The sequence below is a fragment of the Leucoraja erinacea genome, chromosome 12 (assembly GCF_028641065.1).
Source record: "Leucoraja erinacea ecotype New England chromosome 12, Leri_hhj_1, whole genome shotgun sequence".
Taxonomy (NCBI): domain Eukaryota; kingdom Metazoa; phylum Chordata; class Chondrichthyes; order Rajiformes; family Rajidae; genus Leucoraja; species Leucoraja erinaceus.
Window position 1 is genome coordinate 13,235,713 of NC_073388.1, and position 13,249 is coordinate 13,248,961.

The 13,249-nt window shown below is 43.7% G+C and overlaps 1 protein-coding gene across 2 annotated transcripts in view; it reads left to right on the forward strand.

Annotated features, from left to right (window-relative positions):
* Positions 1-5,702: 5,702 nt before the first annotated feature.
* The window catches only part of LOC129702068 (heat shock factor protein 1-like), a 36,483-nt gene continuing 28,936 nt past the window's right edge, over positions 5,703-13,249 (forward strand). The window contains exon 1 of one of the 2 annotated variants that reach the window (XM_055643606.1): positions 5,703-6,106. In XM_055643606.1, the coding sequence (XP_055499581.1) occupies positions 6,014-6,106 (93 nt within the window). In that variant the 5' untranslated portion in view covers positions 5,703-6,013. The remainder of the gene's footprint in view (positions 6,107-13,249) is intronic. The other variant, XM_055643605.1, reaches the window with a different exon arrangement.

A 13,249-nucleotide genomic window follows, 5' to 3' on the forward strand; every position in this document is an offset into this window, starting at 1 on the left:
ATGCAGGAAGATTAAATTAATGCATCGAGTCATGCAATTAGATTACAAAATCTTGACTATTTAACTTTGATCAGTTTAGTTTAACCATTTTTGCCTTGTTCATGGTGTCCTTATGCAAGTTTTTAGTCTAAAATCTACAGGTTTAATTTGTGTAAATCAAACTTTTTTTGTGATAAAGATGGAATGGAGCCAAGGACTTGCTGGACATTTCCAGTGGTGTAATTATACTTGCATGTTTTTAAATATTTTGCACAGTTTTCATGGTTGTCATTTTTCATTTCAAGTCTGAAATGAAATAGGTCTTTATTCATTGGAGCGCAGAAGGTTAAGGGGGGACTTGATAGAGGTCTTTAAAATGATGAGAGGGATAGACAGAGTTGACGTCGATAAGCTTTTCCCACAGAGTAGGGAAGATTCAAACAAGAGGACATGACTTGAGAATTTTTGGACAAAAGTTTAGGGGTAACATGATGGGGAACTTCTTTACTCAGAGAGTGGTAGCTGTGTGGAATGAGCTTCCAGTGGAGGTGGTGGAGGCAGGTTCGATTTTATCATTTAAAAATAAATTGGATAGTTATATGGACGGGAAAGGAATGGAGGGTTATGGTCTGAGTGGCAGGTAGATGGGACTAGGGGAGAATAAGTGTTCGGCACGGACTAGAAGGGCCGAGATGGCCTGTTTCCGTGCTATAATTGTTATATGGTTATATTATATGGTTATAAGTTGGAACATGGCTAACGTTCGGTTAAACTTTAATAGGCATTAATGTACAATTAGTTTTGTGGTTGGTTCATATCATTAACTGAACCTCCTTAAAGCTTCATAATTACAAAGTTCTCATCTTGGACACTTGGTTTTGAAGACAAACTTGTATTTTTAAATGGCATTTCAGGTTCCACACTTTTCTCAATGATCCTTCAACTAATGAAACTAGTACATTACGGCTGAAGAATGTCTTGTTAATTCTGATATGGGACTTCTGGTGCCAACTGCTTTTGAAACTACATTGGGCCTGCTATTTGCTTTGTGTGATTGTTGCAGTCTGGGTCTTCCACCCAATCAGTGTAACAATTCCTTTCTGGATGCACTTGCTCCATGTGTGCAGTTGTACCCGCGGTGGGGGGGGGGGGGGGGGGGGGGGGGGGGGGGGGGGGGGGGGGGGGGGGGGGGGGGGGGGGGGGGGGGGGGGGGGGGTGGGGGGGTGGGGGGGGGGGGGGGGGGGGGGGGGGGGGGGGGATAGAAATTGAGATGTTAACCAACCCAACTAACACTAAACAATTTGTGTATTATTATTTGACAATGCCTTTGTTAGCTGCAGATTCAAGATTGGACCAAATATACCTAATAATGGAAATTAGTTATTGAGTATTATTTAATTTTTAGTTATTTTCTTGGGATGTAAAATTTGTTATGGCTTTTATATCCTACTGGCACTGATCAATAAATGGGAAATTAACATGGCTCATGTCCTATGTTTGAGTTGTTTTTTGTATTAAACTTGCACTCTGTAATTCATCTAATCCCATTGTTCACATCTGCTTGTATGCACCCTTCAATGTTCAAACCTCTTCAATACAGAGGGGATTGGGTGCAGGATTTTCTGGAGCTCCTTCCTAAATGACAGTATTTTGTATGCTCGAAGTAAAATAAGGAAGACTAAGCAGGAATATCAAAATGATCACCTGCAGCTGAGAAAAAAAAAAGAGTTGGGGGATATTTGTTAAAATAATAGCAATATGAATATTCCAGTTGCTCTACTTTTGGAGTGTTGCTTAAAATGTTTTTTGTGTCTATGGAATTGTTTTGCACCAAATAAAATGGGTTTGGTCTTCCCAATAGCCAGAGAATGGAATGAGATCTGACTAATAGTGGGATTATTTAAATAAAGTGTTTAACAAACTAAATTTTGTTTTGAGCAAGATTAACAATTGATGTATAACTTAAAGCTGATTTTATTCAGCGATCTTACAACATGTTAGATTGTGTAGGAAAGAACTACAGATGCTGGTTTAAATCGAAGGTACACACAAAATGCTGGAGTAACTCAACGGGATAGGCAGCATCTCTGGAGAGAAGGAATGGGTGACGTTTCGGGTCGAGACCCTTCTTCAGTCTGAAGAAGGGTCTCGACCTGAAACGTCACCCATTCCTTCTCTCCAGAGATGCTGCCTGTTCTGAGTCGCTCCTAACTTATTGGATCGATCAATTCTAAATTGCAACCATATACAAGCGTTGAATGAGAACTTGGTATACTTAAACTTAACCATCTTCACAGCTCCAATTTCAGAATATTGCCATTTGGTATGTCCTTTTACTTTTAGTCAAGGTGCCATAAATTTGACAACTGATTTGAAAGGGTGAGGGATTAGCTATTTTAGCCATTGCATTTCTCCCCCTTTCAATAAATTTAGATGTTTATGCAAAAAGGGGACTTGGATGAAATATCCTGGCAATTTCATCGAAGAATATGTTCGTTTAAAACATTTTTTTTTTTTTAAATTACTAGGGAATTTTGCAGACCATTCTTGTTCTCCTTAACATAAAACTTGAGTTCTGGCCCATTCCCTCCACCTGCCAAGCTACATTGAAGTAGTATTGCACTTCTCAGGTAGAATTGGCTACAACGGACTTGTGAAAACACGTGTCAAATGTTCTGCCTCACCCAAGTCTTTGACACCAAAACAATCCCAATTCATTTTTTGGGGGGGGGGGGGGGCTGTTGAAATCTGCTCCATGATGCTTTTACCTTTGTTTGGAGGCCTTCAATATACATCCAGCTAAGTTTTTCTCCCATTTTTTTGTTTCTCGCTCCAACTTCTGATCTTATTGAGGGTCCTCATTAAAGAATCCCTTTTCCCATATCCTTCCTTATTGCAATAATGGACATGTTCTTGGCTAATGTGTAGGAAGGAACCAGATGTTGGTTTAAACCAAAAATAGACACAAAATGCTCAGCGGGATAGGCAGCATCTCAGGATAGAAGGAATGGGTGATGTTTTGGTTCGAGACCCTTTGTTTATCTTGTTCTTGGCTAATATTAGAACGCCATCTCTTAACCTCCCATCCTGGGATCATAATCACGATTATGTCCTGGCATTTGAGTAGTCAAAGTCTATCTTCCAACTCCTTTTCCATGAACCAATGATGTAGGCCAGAGATTGGAGCAGAGTTCCGATCAAGCCTATTACTGTTCAAGTGAGTTTATTGTCATGTGTCCCTGATAGGACAAAGAAATTCTTGCTTTGCTTCAGCACAACAGAACATAATAGGCATTGACTATAAAACACATGAATAAATAAACTGATAAAGTGCAAATAACAGATAATGGATTATTAATGTTCAGAGTTTTGGCCGAGCCAGGTTTAATAGCCTGATGGCTGTGGGGAAGTAGCTATTCCTGAACCTGGTCGTTGCAGTCTTCAGGCTCCTGTACCTTCTACCTGAAGGTTGCAGGGAGAGGAGTGTGTGGCCAGGATGGTCACTGCCAGCCTTTTTGAGGCAGCGACTGCGATAAATCCCCTCGATGGAAGGAAGGTCAGAGCCGATGATGGACTGGGCAGTGTTTACTACTTTTTGTAGTCTCTTCCTCTCCAGCGTGCTCAAGTTGCCGAACCAAGCCACAATGCAACCGGTCAGCATGCTCTCTACTGTATACCTGTAGAAGTTGGAGAGAGTCCTCCTTGACAAACAGACTCTCCGTAATCTTCTCAGGAAGTAGAGGCGCTGATGAGCTTTCTTGATGGTTGCATCTGTGTTCTCGGACCAGGAAAGATCTTCAGAGATGTGCACGCCCAGGAATTTGAAGCTCTTGACCGTTGATATAAACGGGACTGTGGGTCCCCATCCTACTCTTTCCAAAGTCCACAATCAGTTCCTTGGTTTTGCTGGTGTTGAGGGCCAGGTTATTGCGCTGGCACCATATGGACAGTCGCTCAATCTCTCTTCTATGCTCTGACTCATCCTCATCAGTGATACGTCCCAAAACAGTGGTGTCGTCAGCGAACTTGATGATGGAGTTTGCACTATGACCGGCTACATAGACATAGACAACAGGTGCAGGAGTAGGCCATTCGGCCCTTTGAGCCTGCACCGCCATTCAATATGATCATGGCTGATCATCCAACTCAATATCCCATACCTGCCTTCTCTCCATACCCCCTGATACCTTTAGCCACAAGGGCCACATCTAACTCCCTCTTAAATATAGCCAATGAACTGGCCTCAACTACCCTCTGTGGCAGAGAATTCCACAGATTCACCACTCTCTGTGTGAAAAATGTTCTTCTCATCTCAGCCCTAAAGGATTTCCCCCTTATCCTTAAACTGTGACCCCTTGTCCTGGGCAGTCATGAGTATAGAGTGAATACAGCAGGGGGCTGAGCACGCAGCCTTGAGGTGCTCCCTATGTCCTGGAGTCCTGCAGCACAGATATGGGTCCTTTGGCCCATCCTAGCCATGCTATCCAAGATACCCTGCCTATGCTAGTTTAGCAAATCCTTCTAATCCCTCCCTTTCCACCTACCTGTCTGAAAGTATTTTAAATGTTTTAGTGCCTCTTACAAAATTACCTCCCCTGGCAGCTCATTCTCTATACCCACTACCCTCTGAGTGGATAAAGTTACCCTTCTTTGAACCTCTGGCTTTTGATTCCCTTATCCTGGGGAAAAGACTGCTTTTACCCAGTCAAATCCCCTTAAGATTTTATGCACCTTTATAAGATCATCCCTCGGCCTCTGCTGCAAGGAATAAATTCTACCCTGTCCAACCTCTTCCTTTCCCCTCCTTTCCTCACAACAACTTCGTAAATCTCTGCATTCTATCCATTTTACTGACATCCTTCCTAGAGCAGGTGATCAAAACTGAATACAATATTCCAAATGTGAGCCTAAACAACGTGTTGTACAACTGTAACATAACTTCCCAATACGGATTGGCGGAGGACAAGGTATCGAAATCCTCCTTTACCAATCTATCTACCGGTGACGCTCTCCGATTTACCACAATTATCTATCAATACTAACAGATTTTGAGCCCAACATGGATGACAAAGTCTTCGCTCTTCAACCCTCGGCCTTTACCCTTCAGGGCAATCGTCTGTGGTTCAATTGCCATCACTTAGAATAAAACGCTCAGAATGAAATACCATTAACCTGTTCTGAAGAAGGGTCTCGACCCGAAACGTCACCCATTCCTTCTCTCCAGGGATGCTGACTTACTCCAGCTTTTGGTGTCTATCTTCGGTTTAAATCAAAGATACTAGAGGATCTTTGGTTTAAACCAGCATCTGCAGTTCCTTCTCACACATGGTCGTTCTTGATGCATTTTCCATAAAATGTTGCCTAATCTATTGAGTAGATCCAGTATTTTACTAATGTGATAGATTCTCGTAGGTACACAAAAATGCTGGAGAAACTCGGCATCTATGGAGCGAAGGAAATAGGCAACCTTTCGGGCCGAAACCCTTCTTCAGATTCTCGTTGCTGTTTCTTTGCCAGTTTTAATGGCTGTAGTTGCAATAACTATTATGTATTGCTATTAGAATAGAAAATTATTCATTACCCACTTGCGATTATGCAAGAGCTCTGCTATATGCGCAAGCGTGATTCCACCCAGCCTAGAGAAAGTAAGAAGCAGTCAGCAAGACCCAAGTCGATCCATTGGATAATTCAGCTGTCGGTCTATATGGGAGCTGGCGGCTCCTTGTCCAGTTGGTTAGAAGGCTCTCTTGCGGCCACCACTCCTTGCTCTGTCTGTGCCTTTTCATAACACGATGGTCGGTCGCTGTGCGAGAAGCTCCACCCACACGTGGAGCATGTACTTCGTATCAAACGTAATTATAAATAAACGGGAGTTCACCCATTTGGAAGTGTATGGGTGCAGCAATCCAACCTACCCGTGCCTGCGTAGAAAGCAACGTATTTATTGTGTTATTAAAAAAAAGTGGCAGAAGAAGTGAGTTCTGAACTTACAATTCTGAACTTACAATTGCTTCTGGAGGAGGGGCGGGGGGAAATGAGACAAAATTGCAGCGTGCCTGCATTCTTGAACAAGTTGTGGACCTTGGTGGAAGATCCAGGGACGGATGATCTAATCTCCTGGAGTCAAGTAAGTAATAAGGTTGACAGTGTAGACTCCTTGTAAACCAGATACACTTAAAAAAATCAACTATGTATTACGTCTGATTTAGTTTATTAGAGACCAAGCACGGAAAACGGTGTACCTTGAGGATCAAAACATTTTAATGTAAACATGTTATCGTGTTGGAATGCAGTTAAATGCCAATGTTGACAGATGAGGTTTTGGATGTATTAGTTATGCTTCTGTAATTTCTGCTTTAGATTTGTTACCTTGCATTCACATTTGTAGCGCTCGATATATACATATTCATAATATACATATTCATAACGGGGGCAAAAAAAGTCAAACCCTAAAACTTGCCTCTTAAAGTAGAAATTTCAGATATTTATTCCTGTTGGTGGGAGAATGCGACATAGAAAATACATTCAATTTTTATTGGTTGTAATAGGTAGTTTTATCGTTCTTTCCCCAAATGTTTTTTCCCCCTAATATGTATTACCCGATATGGCATCGGGATTTTATTATTCCCACCATCTCTTGAGAACGCGAACCAATATTGCAACTATAAAGTCTGAAAGTTGGTCATATTTGGATGTGGCTGTTTGCTCAATGTTGTTCTCAGGGGGTGGACACCCGTTGCACAGTCCAGGCCTTTGGGCAGCTCCCAAACCTGTGTCGCACTTAAAATAAAACATTGCAATGCAATTCTCGCCGTGTGGCGTAAAGAAAGAATGTGAATGCAGTGCACGCTGCAGACTTGTGCAGCAGTGAGTTACAGCGGTAAACTGCGCTGGGAGGATTATTCCTGCATTGTGTGTCATGCCTTGTCCACTGTGAAGGTGTCAGACAGGCACCAGCATGCGGACCGGCGGGGGTGAAGGTCCCTGGCCCACGTGGGCGACACCCAGCGCCACGCCCCCTCGCACTAATTGGTTGCTGGGTCGTTGCTGCTCTGCACTGATTGGTTGCTGGGTCGTTGCTGCTTTGCACTGATTGGTTGCTGGGTCGTTGCTGCTCTGCACTGATTGGTTGCTGCTCCACGCTGATTGGTTGCTGTGTCGTTGCTGCTCCGCGCTGATTCGCCGGTTGGTATTTTTATGTCTTCATTTGTTCCCGGTCTGCGGGCGCTGATTGGCTGCTTGTGTCAAGGCGTTGTGTGGAGGGGAGTGAGCTGGGGAGAAGAGGAAGGGAGGGGGAAAGGGAATGGAGAGAGAGGTTTGGAGAAGGGAGGTGTAGGAGAAAGCAAGGGAAAGTCAAGTCAAGTTTTATTGGTCACTTGCAACAAAGTACAAGTGAAATGAATTTGCCAGCAGCAGTACAATAAACAAGAGCACACAATATGCATTAATAATTTAACACAAACATCCACCACAGCATTCATCACTGTGATGGAAGGCTCAAAATTTGGCCAGTCCTCCTCCATTTCCCCCCGTGGTTGGGACCTCAACCCTCCGCAGTCGCTGCTGCGGGTGTCCAAATGTGCAGACAAGGTAAGTCCAGGCAAGTCCTGAATTGGTGCCTCCCCACCGTAGACTACGGCTTCAAGATGGTGTGGGCCGCAGGCCGGCGGTTAAAGATTTAAAGTCCCTGCCGCGCCGCAGCCAGAAGCACCGCAGACCGCAGGGCCGGCGGTCGGAGCTCCTCTCCAGGGATCCCCGGCGAGGGATCCCGCTCAGGATGGTAAGTCCACGCAGCGCCCGCGGTAGAAGTTGGCCGCGGGCTGGCGGTTGGAGCTCTTCTCCCGGGTCCCCAACGAGGGATCCCAGGCTGCAGACGCAGGGCCAGTTGGAGCTCCGCAGACCGCGGCTTCAGGCTGCCGCGGGCAAACAAATGGAGCGCTCCCCTCCGGCAACCCCCGGCGAGGGCTCGCCCGCTCCACGACGAGAGTCTGCGCTGCGCCCGCAGCTGAAGCCCCGGGCACGTCTCCGGGAAAGGCCACACCGATCCTCGATATTAGGCCGCGGTGGAGGCGACATGGAAAAAGTCGCCTCTCTGTGGAGGAGGCAACCAAAGTGGTTTCCCCCTTACCCCCCCACACCACCCCCCACACAAGACACACAGAAACATTAAAAACATACATTAAGTCGCACTAAAAAAGACAAAAAGTGTAGAAAAAACTAACACACTGCTGGCAGGGCTGCTGGCTTGCAGCGCCCCCACCGACCGAATATGGAGGAGGGGGAGTGCGGGGTGGTGGGGAAAGCCTCTCTACCACCCCCACCACCTCGAATGGCAGATGCAGGAGTGTGTGTTTTATTTATTGGTGCACAGGAATTTATTTTTCATTATTTCGGAAATTACTTCATTGCGAATAACATTTTGCACAAAAACAGTGCAAAAACCACACAGTGTCTATCCATTCAATAGTGTCGTGGTATTAGCAATTCTCTGATCTCAATGCTCTGAGCGATGAAGGTCAGATGATGGCGAGTATGAAGATTGATGAAGGCTGGCATGCCAAACGCTGCTGCCCTCACCCTGTCTGCCAGTGTTATTATTTCAGATTTCCAACGTCTGCAACGTTTTTGTCTTTCGATCTGCCACCTTTTACCCAGTCTAAGTGACGTGACTCAGATCCACCAAAGTAGTTGACTCCTACTTGCAATGACAGTGGCTAATAAATCTCAGAACTGCCAGCAGTTTCTTGTGTTTCGTTGGTCTTCCAGCACAGCAAGATGCCCGTCAAGAAATATTAATGACTGGCTCATTCCAGACTTCAGGAATAATATATATATAAATGAAAAACTGTAAAAGCTCTTCGTACATTCTCAGTGTCTATACATTCAATAGTATCATGCTCAGCAGCGTTAGCACCTATCTTTAAACTAAACACCCTCGCCACTCATGGGTTCCTGAGGTGATAGCCCTTCCCTCGTTTGAGGGTATGTACCCATTGGACTCTACTCCTCAATGTCCACAAGGACCCTAGACTGGTCGTCTGTGGACCCAAGACCCACAGAGATTGAGAGACATCTCGCTGTGCTGGGAGACCAACAAGTCTCGGACAGAAAGAGCATCTCTCTATGAGTTCACAGTCTTCCACCAGCACTTGATGTCCATCTCCAAGCGTGTCCCTAGGAACAGCCCAGTATTTGTGCCTGGGGCAAGATGTGGCTGGCAGCTCTGGAATTTATTAGCCATTGTAATTGCAAGTAGGAATTAACTGCTTGGGTGAGTCTGAGTCACATAAGTTGTACTAGGTAAAGTATGGTATAATTTAAAGGCAAAAACATTGCAGGCGGTGGAAATCTGAAATAAAAACAATTGCACTGGGTGGTGTAGAAGGCGCTTGGCATATTTGCCTTCATCGGTCTTAATGCTTGCATTCATCAGACCTTCATAGACTGATAGATGCAGTAAAATATACAAACAAGGAACTGCAGATGGTGGTTTACAAAAAAAGTGCAGCATTTCTGGAACATGAAGGGTCCTACGCCCAAACAGCACCTATCCATGTTCTCCAAAGATGCTGCCTGACCCGCTGAGATACTCCTTCACTGAAGAGGGGCTTCAGCCCGAAACGTTGCCTATTTACTTCGCTCCATAGATGCTGCCTCACCTGCTGAGTTTCTCCAGCATTTTTGTCTACCTTTGATATTCCAGCATCTGCAGTTCCTTCTTACACAAACTCCTTCACTTTATGCCTTGATATGTGCAGTGCTTGGACGGAACATCAAGCAGTTAAATGGCAGCAGGAGCAAAGCAGAGTTGCAATAAGACCTTTAATAGGCAAATAATATGGGTGTAGATATACTGTATACAGGTTCATGAATATCTAATGGGAATTGGTTAAAAATGAGAAAATGCAAGGTTTCAGTTGTCATGAATTCTGGTGGAAGGAGACAATGCACACTCACTATTAGTGACTTGATTGGAAAGTTTGGGGTTGGGGTGGATAGCCCTCTATCAAGACTTCCAGACTAAAATATATTCCACACTCCCCTCAAATGTTTTCTTGGTTTAAATTTAGCAAGTTGCCATGGCTTGTTTACAAACTAAAGATTGGTATTTTCACTCTTTCTTATTTTTTAATGTGTTGATTTACTAAATGCCCCCCTCCCCGTGAATCAGTCCATCTGACTACCTTCTGTCTATAGAAACGTCATTCTCTAGATATTGATATCTAGATACTGAAGAAACATTTTATTTTACAAAAACGTTGAGAGTTAGAGTTGTGAATCACTTGAGGGACTTGTGAGTCTGGTCTACAGAGAGAGAGGTTGAGCAGGCTAGGACTTTATTCACGTGAGAATTGACTACCTAGATCGATCGGCGACGTGGAGAGGGGGGACATGCTGCATGGGCAGCAGCCTGTCCTCCATATGACCTCGCCCAGGCTTGCATCCGACCAGACTGCATCTCCCATGGTCAGTCATGACCGAAGGGGGCCTACTACTATTGTGTATATTGGCTGTTGTGTTTGTGTACTCAATAGTGACGGGTCTGAACATTTATTTCATACACGATTGGATGGGAAATAATTTTGCCCGTCAGACTGCAACTTGAAAACCAAAGTCCGAAAGATCCTTATCAGGGAACTTTCACCCACTGATGTTCTGTGACTGCTGATGAAGATTGATAAGATGGTCAGCATCATTGTTAATAAAATGTTTGTACTAGGACATCGTGTTTGACAAGATTCATTTATTAATCTTACTTAAGGGGATCAGTTAAAAGTGCAGCAAAGCTCGGATGATCCTGAACAACTTGTATTTTGGTGTTGGACTAGCAGATTTTCTGGACAATTAGATGTTATTCCTACTAACACACAAATATTGTGTTAATTCACTTTTTGATGGCTCTGGGCCTGTACTCACTGGAGTTTAGAAGCATGAGGGGAAATCTCATTGAAACCTACTGAATACTGAAAGGCCTAGATAAAGTGGATTTTGGAGACGATATTTCCAGTCGTGGGAGTGTCACGGTCCAGAGGACACAGCCTAGGAATAAAAGGACGTACCTTCAGAATGGAAATGAGGATGAATTTCTATAGCCAGTGTGGGTCTGTGGAATTCATTGCCGCAGACGGTAGTGGAGGTCGTCATTAGCGGAGATTGATAGGTTCTTGATTAACAAGGGCATCAAAGGTTACGGGGAGAAGCAGGAGGATAGGATTACGAGGGAAAAATAGATTAGCCATAATCAAATAGTGGAGCAGACTTGATGTGCCAAATGGCCTAATTCTGCACCTATGTCTTATGATGTTATGATCTTAGATGTTTGGTAAGAGTGTTTAATTGTCGTAGATACTGAATAGGAACAATGAAATTCTTACTTGCAGCAACATAACAGGTCTGTAGATACAGTATTGAATAGATAATATAATAAAACAAACAACAAAAAGTTCAATAAATAATAAAAGCAATATTAGTGCAAAACAAAAGCCTGAAGTCCCTAATCTGTAGTTCAAGGTTTACTTGGCAGAACAATAGTATAAATAATGATTATGCTTCATGGTAATAAATTAAAGGTGGCATGTGAAATGAGATCCTATGATGTTTGAGTAAAGTACAACAAACATCATTTGCTGGGATAGATGGCAAACTATCAGCATTTCTGAAAAATAGGCATCGCAACTTATTAATGTTATTGCAGTTCAAAATTTCAGCTGCCGGGGTTTACAGTGATCACCGATCTTTTAATGGGTGAAATAAAATCATGTTCTCTTGGGAAAAGCAGCTGCCCACTTCAGCAGAGGGAGTAATGAACATGGAGTAACACTAGGCTCACCGTCAAGATCAATACACTGGTGGGGAAAGTTTGCTCACTCAGCATTCTCCTGTGCCATGGAAACGTGGGTGACATAACACATACACACAGGGTAAGGTCACCAGATCCTTCTCTACAGAGATGCTGCCTGACTGACCAGCTGAGTTACTCCAGCATTTTGTGTCTATCTTTGGTGTAAAAGCACCTGCAGTCCCCTTCCTCCACACAGTGTTTCACACAGTCTATCTTTGAAGTTAACCCACATCTGCAGTTCCTTCCTACAAAGAGTAAGGATTAACCCTTTTCCACCAGGGCTGCTTAATTTTAATTACACTGCATACTCGGTATAAAGCGAGCAGGTAGGGACACCAATGCAGAGGTTCCTCAATGTGTGGATCTGCCATTTGTGGCAGCCTTTGCCAGACAAAAATGATTGCACTGGTTAGGCTGTCTGAGCAAGTTGGAATGTGGCCAGTCTCAAGGACAGGCTGTGCAAAATGTTCAAGGGGAATGAGAGCTTCATGTTGCTTTCTGGAGAGATGTGAAGGTAATGGAATTGATTCAGTACAACGGGAAACTGGTAAATGATTGGAACAAGTGGCGCCCCTGTCTCTGGCAGAACATTAAAATCTATGACACAATCTGGCTCCATCAAAGAGACCAGACCACGGGAAAAGGGCGGGGCTTCTGAATGACCTGAACCGGACACGCGTGCTTGCAACCACTGCCATAGAACATGCAGATCTTAAATTGGCCTGTTTAGTCACATGGAACATTGCAAACCGCCTGTGACCTGGATTACAAATATCCACTGCCTTCTGAGCTGCAGTGACAACATTGAGAAAGTATTTACAACTGTGCAGTGTTTTGGGTTGTACTTGGGGCATGAGAGGTACTAACTAATCCAGATTCTTTCCATTACTTGCAAATGTTTAATGTTTTGAGTAAAACAAAATGGCTTTATTGCACAAATCTGGTAAGAAACTTACTGACATTTTTACCAGTGTAGATTCCAACATACTGATTACTTTACCGTGAGAACAGTTAACAACAATGTACTATATCAATAGTAATGCTCTTTTATACACTGAACATTGGTTTGTGCTTCATGTGACATTGAATAATGCCTAAAGATAGACACAAAATATTGGAGTAACTCAGCAGGTCAACATTTTTAGAGTGGAAATTGCGCCACCCTCACTCCTTCTGAAGGCCAGGTCTAAAGGGACTTGTTGATTTGGCGTTATGGTGTTGGAGATTGGGGCTTGCTGAAGCTTTGTTGAGAGGATCGAATTTATGAGGTGACTTGGACCAGATTGTAAGTAATTATCATATTTTACTCCTTTGGAGAAAAAAATATTTGTAGCTGTGACTAGCAAGAATGCAAAGAGCAGCATTAAATCAGAAAGTTAATGCTTGGGTTTTGATCTACAGAATTCTGTGTATATTCATAAGGAATTA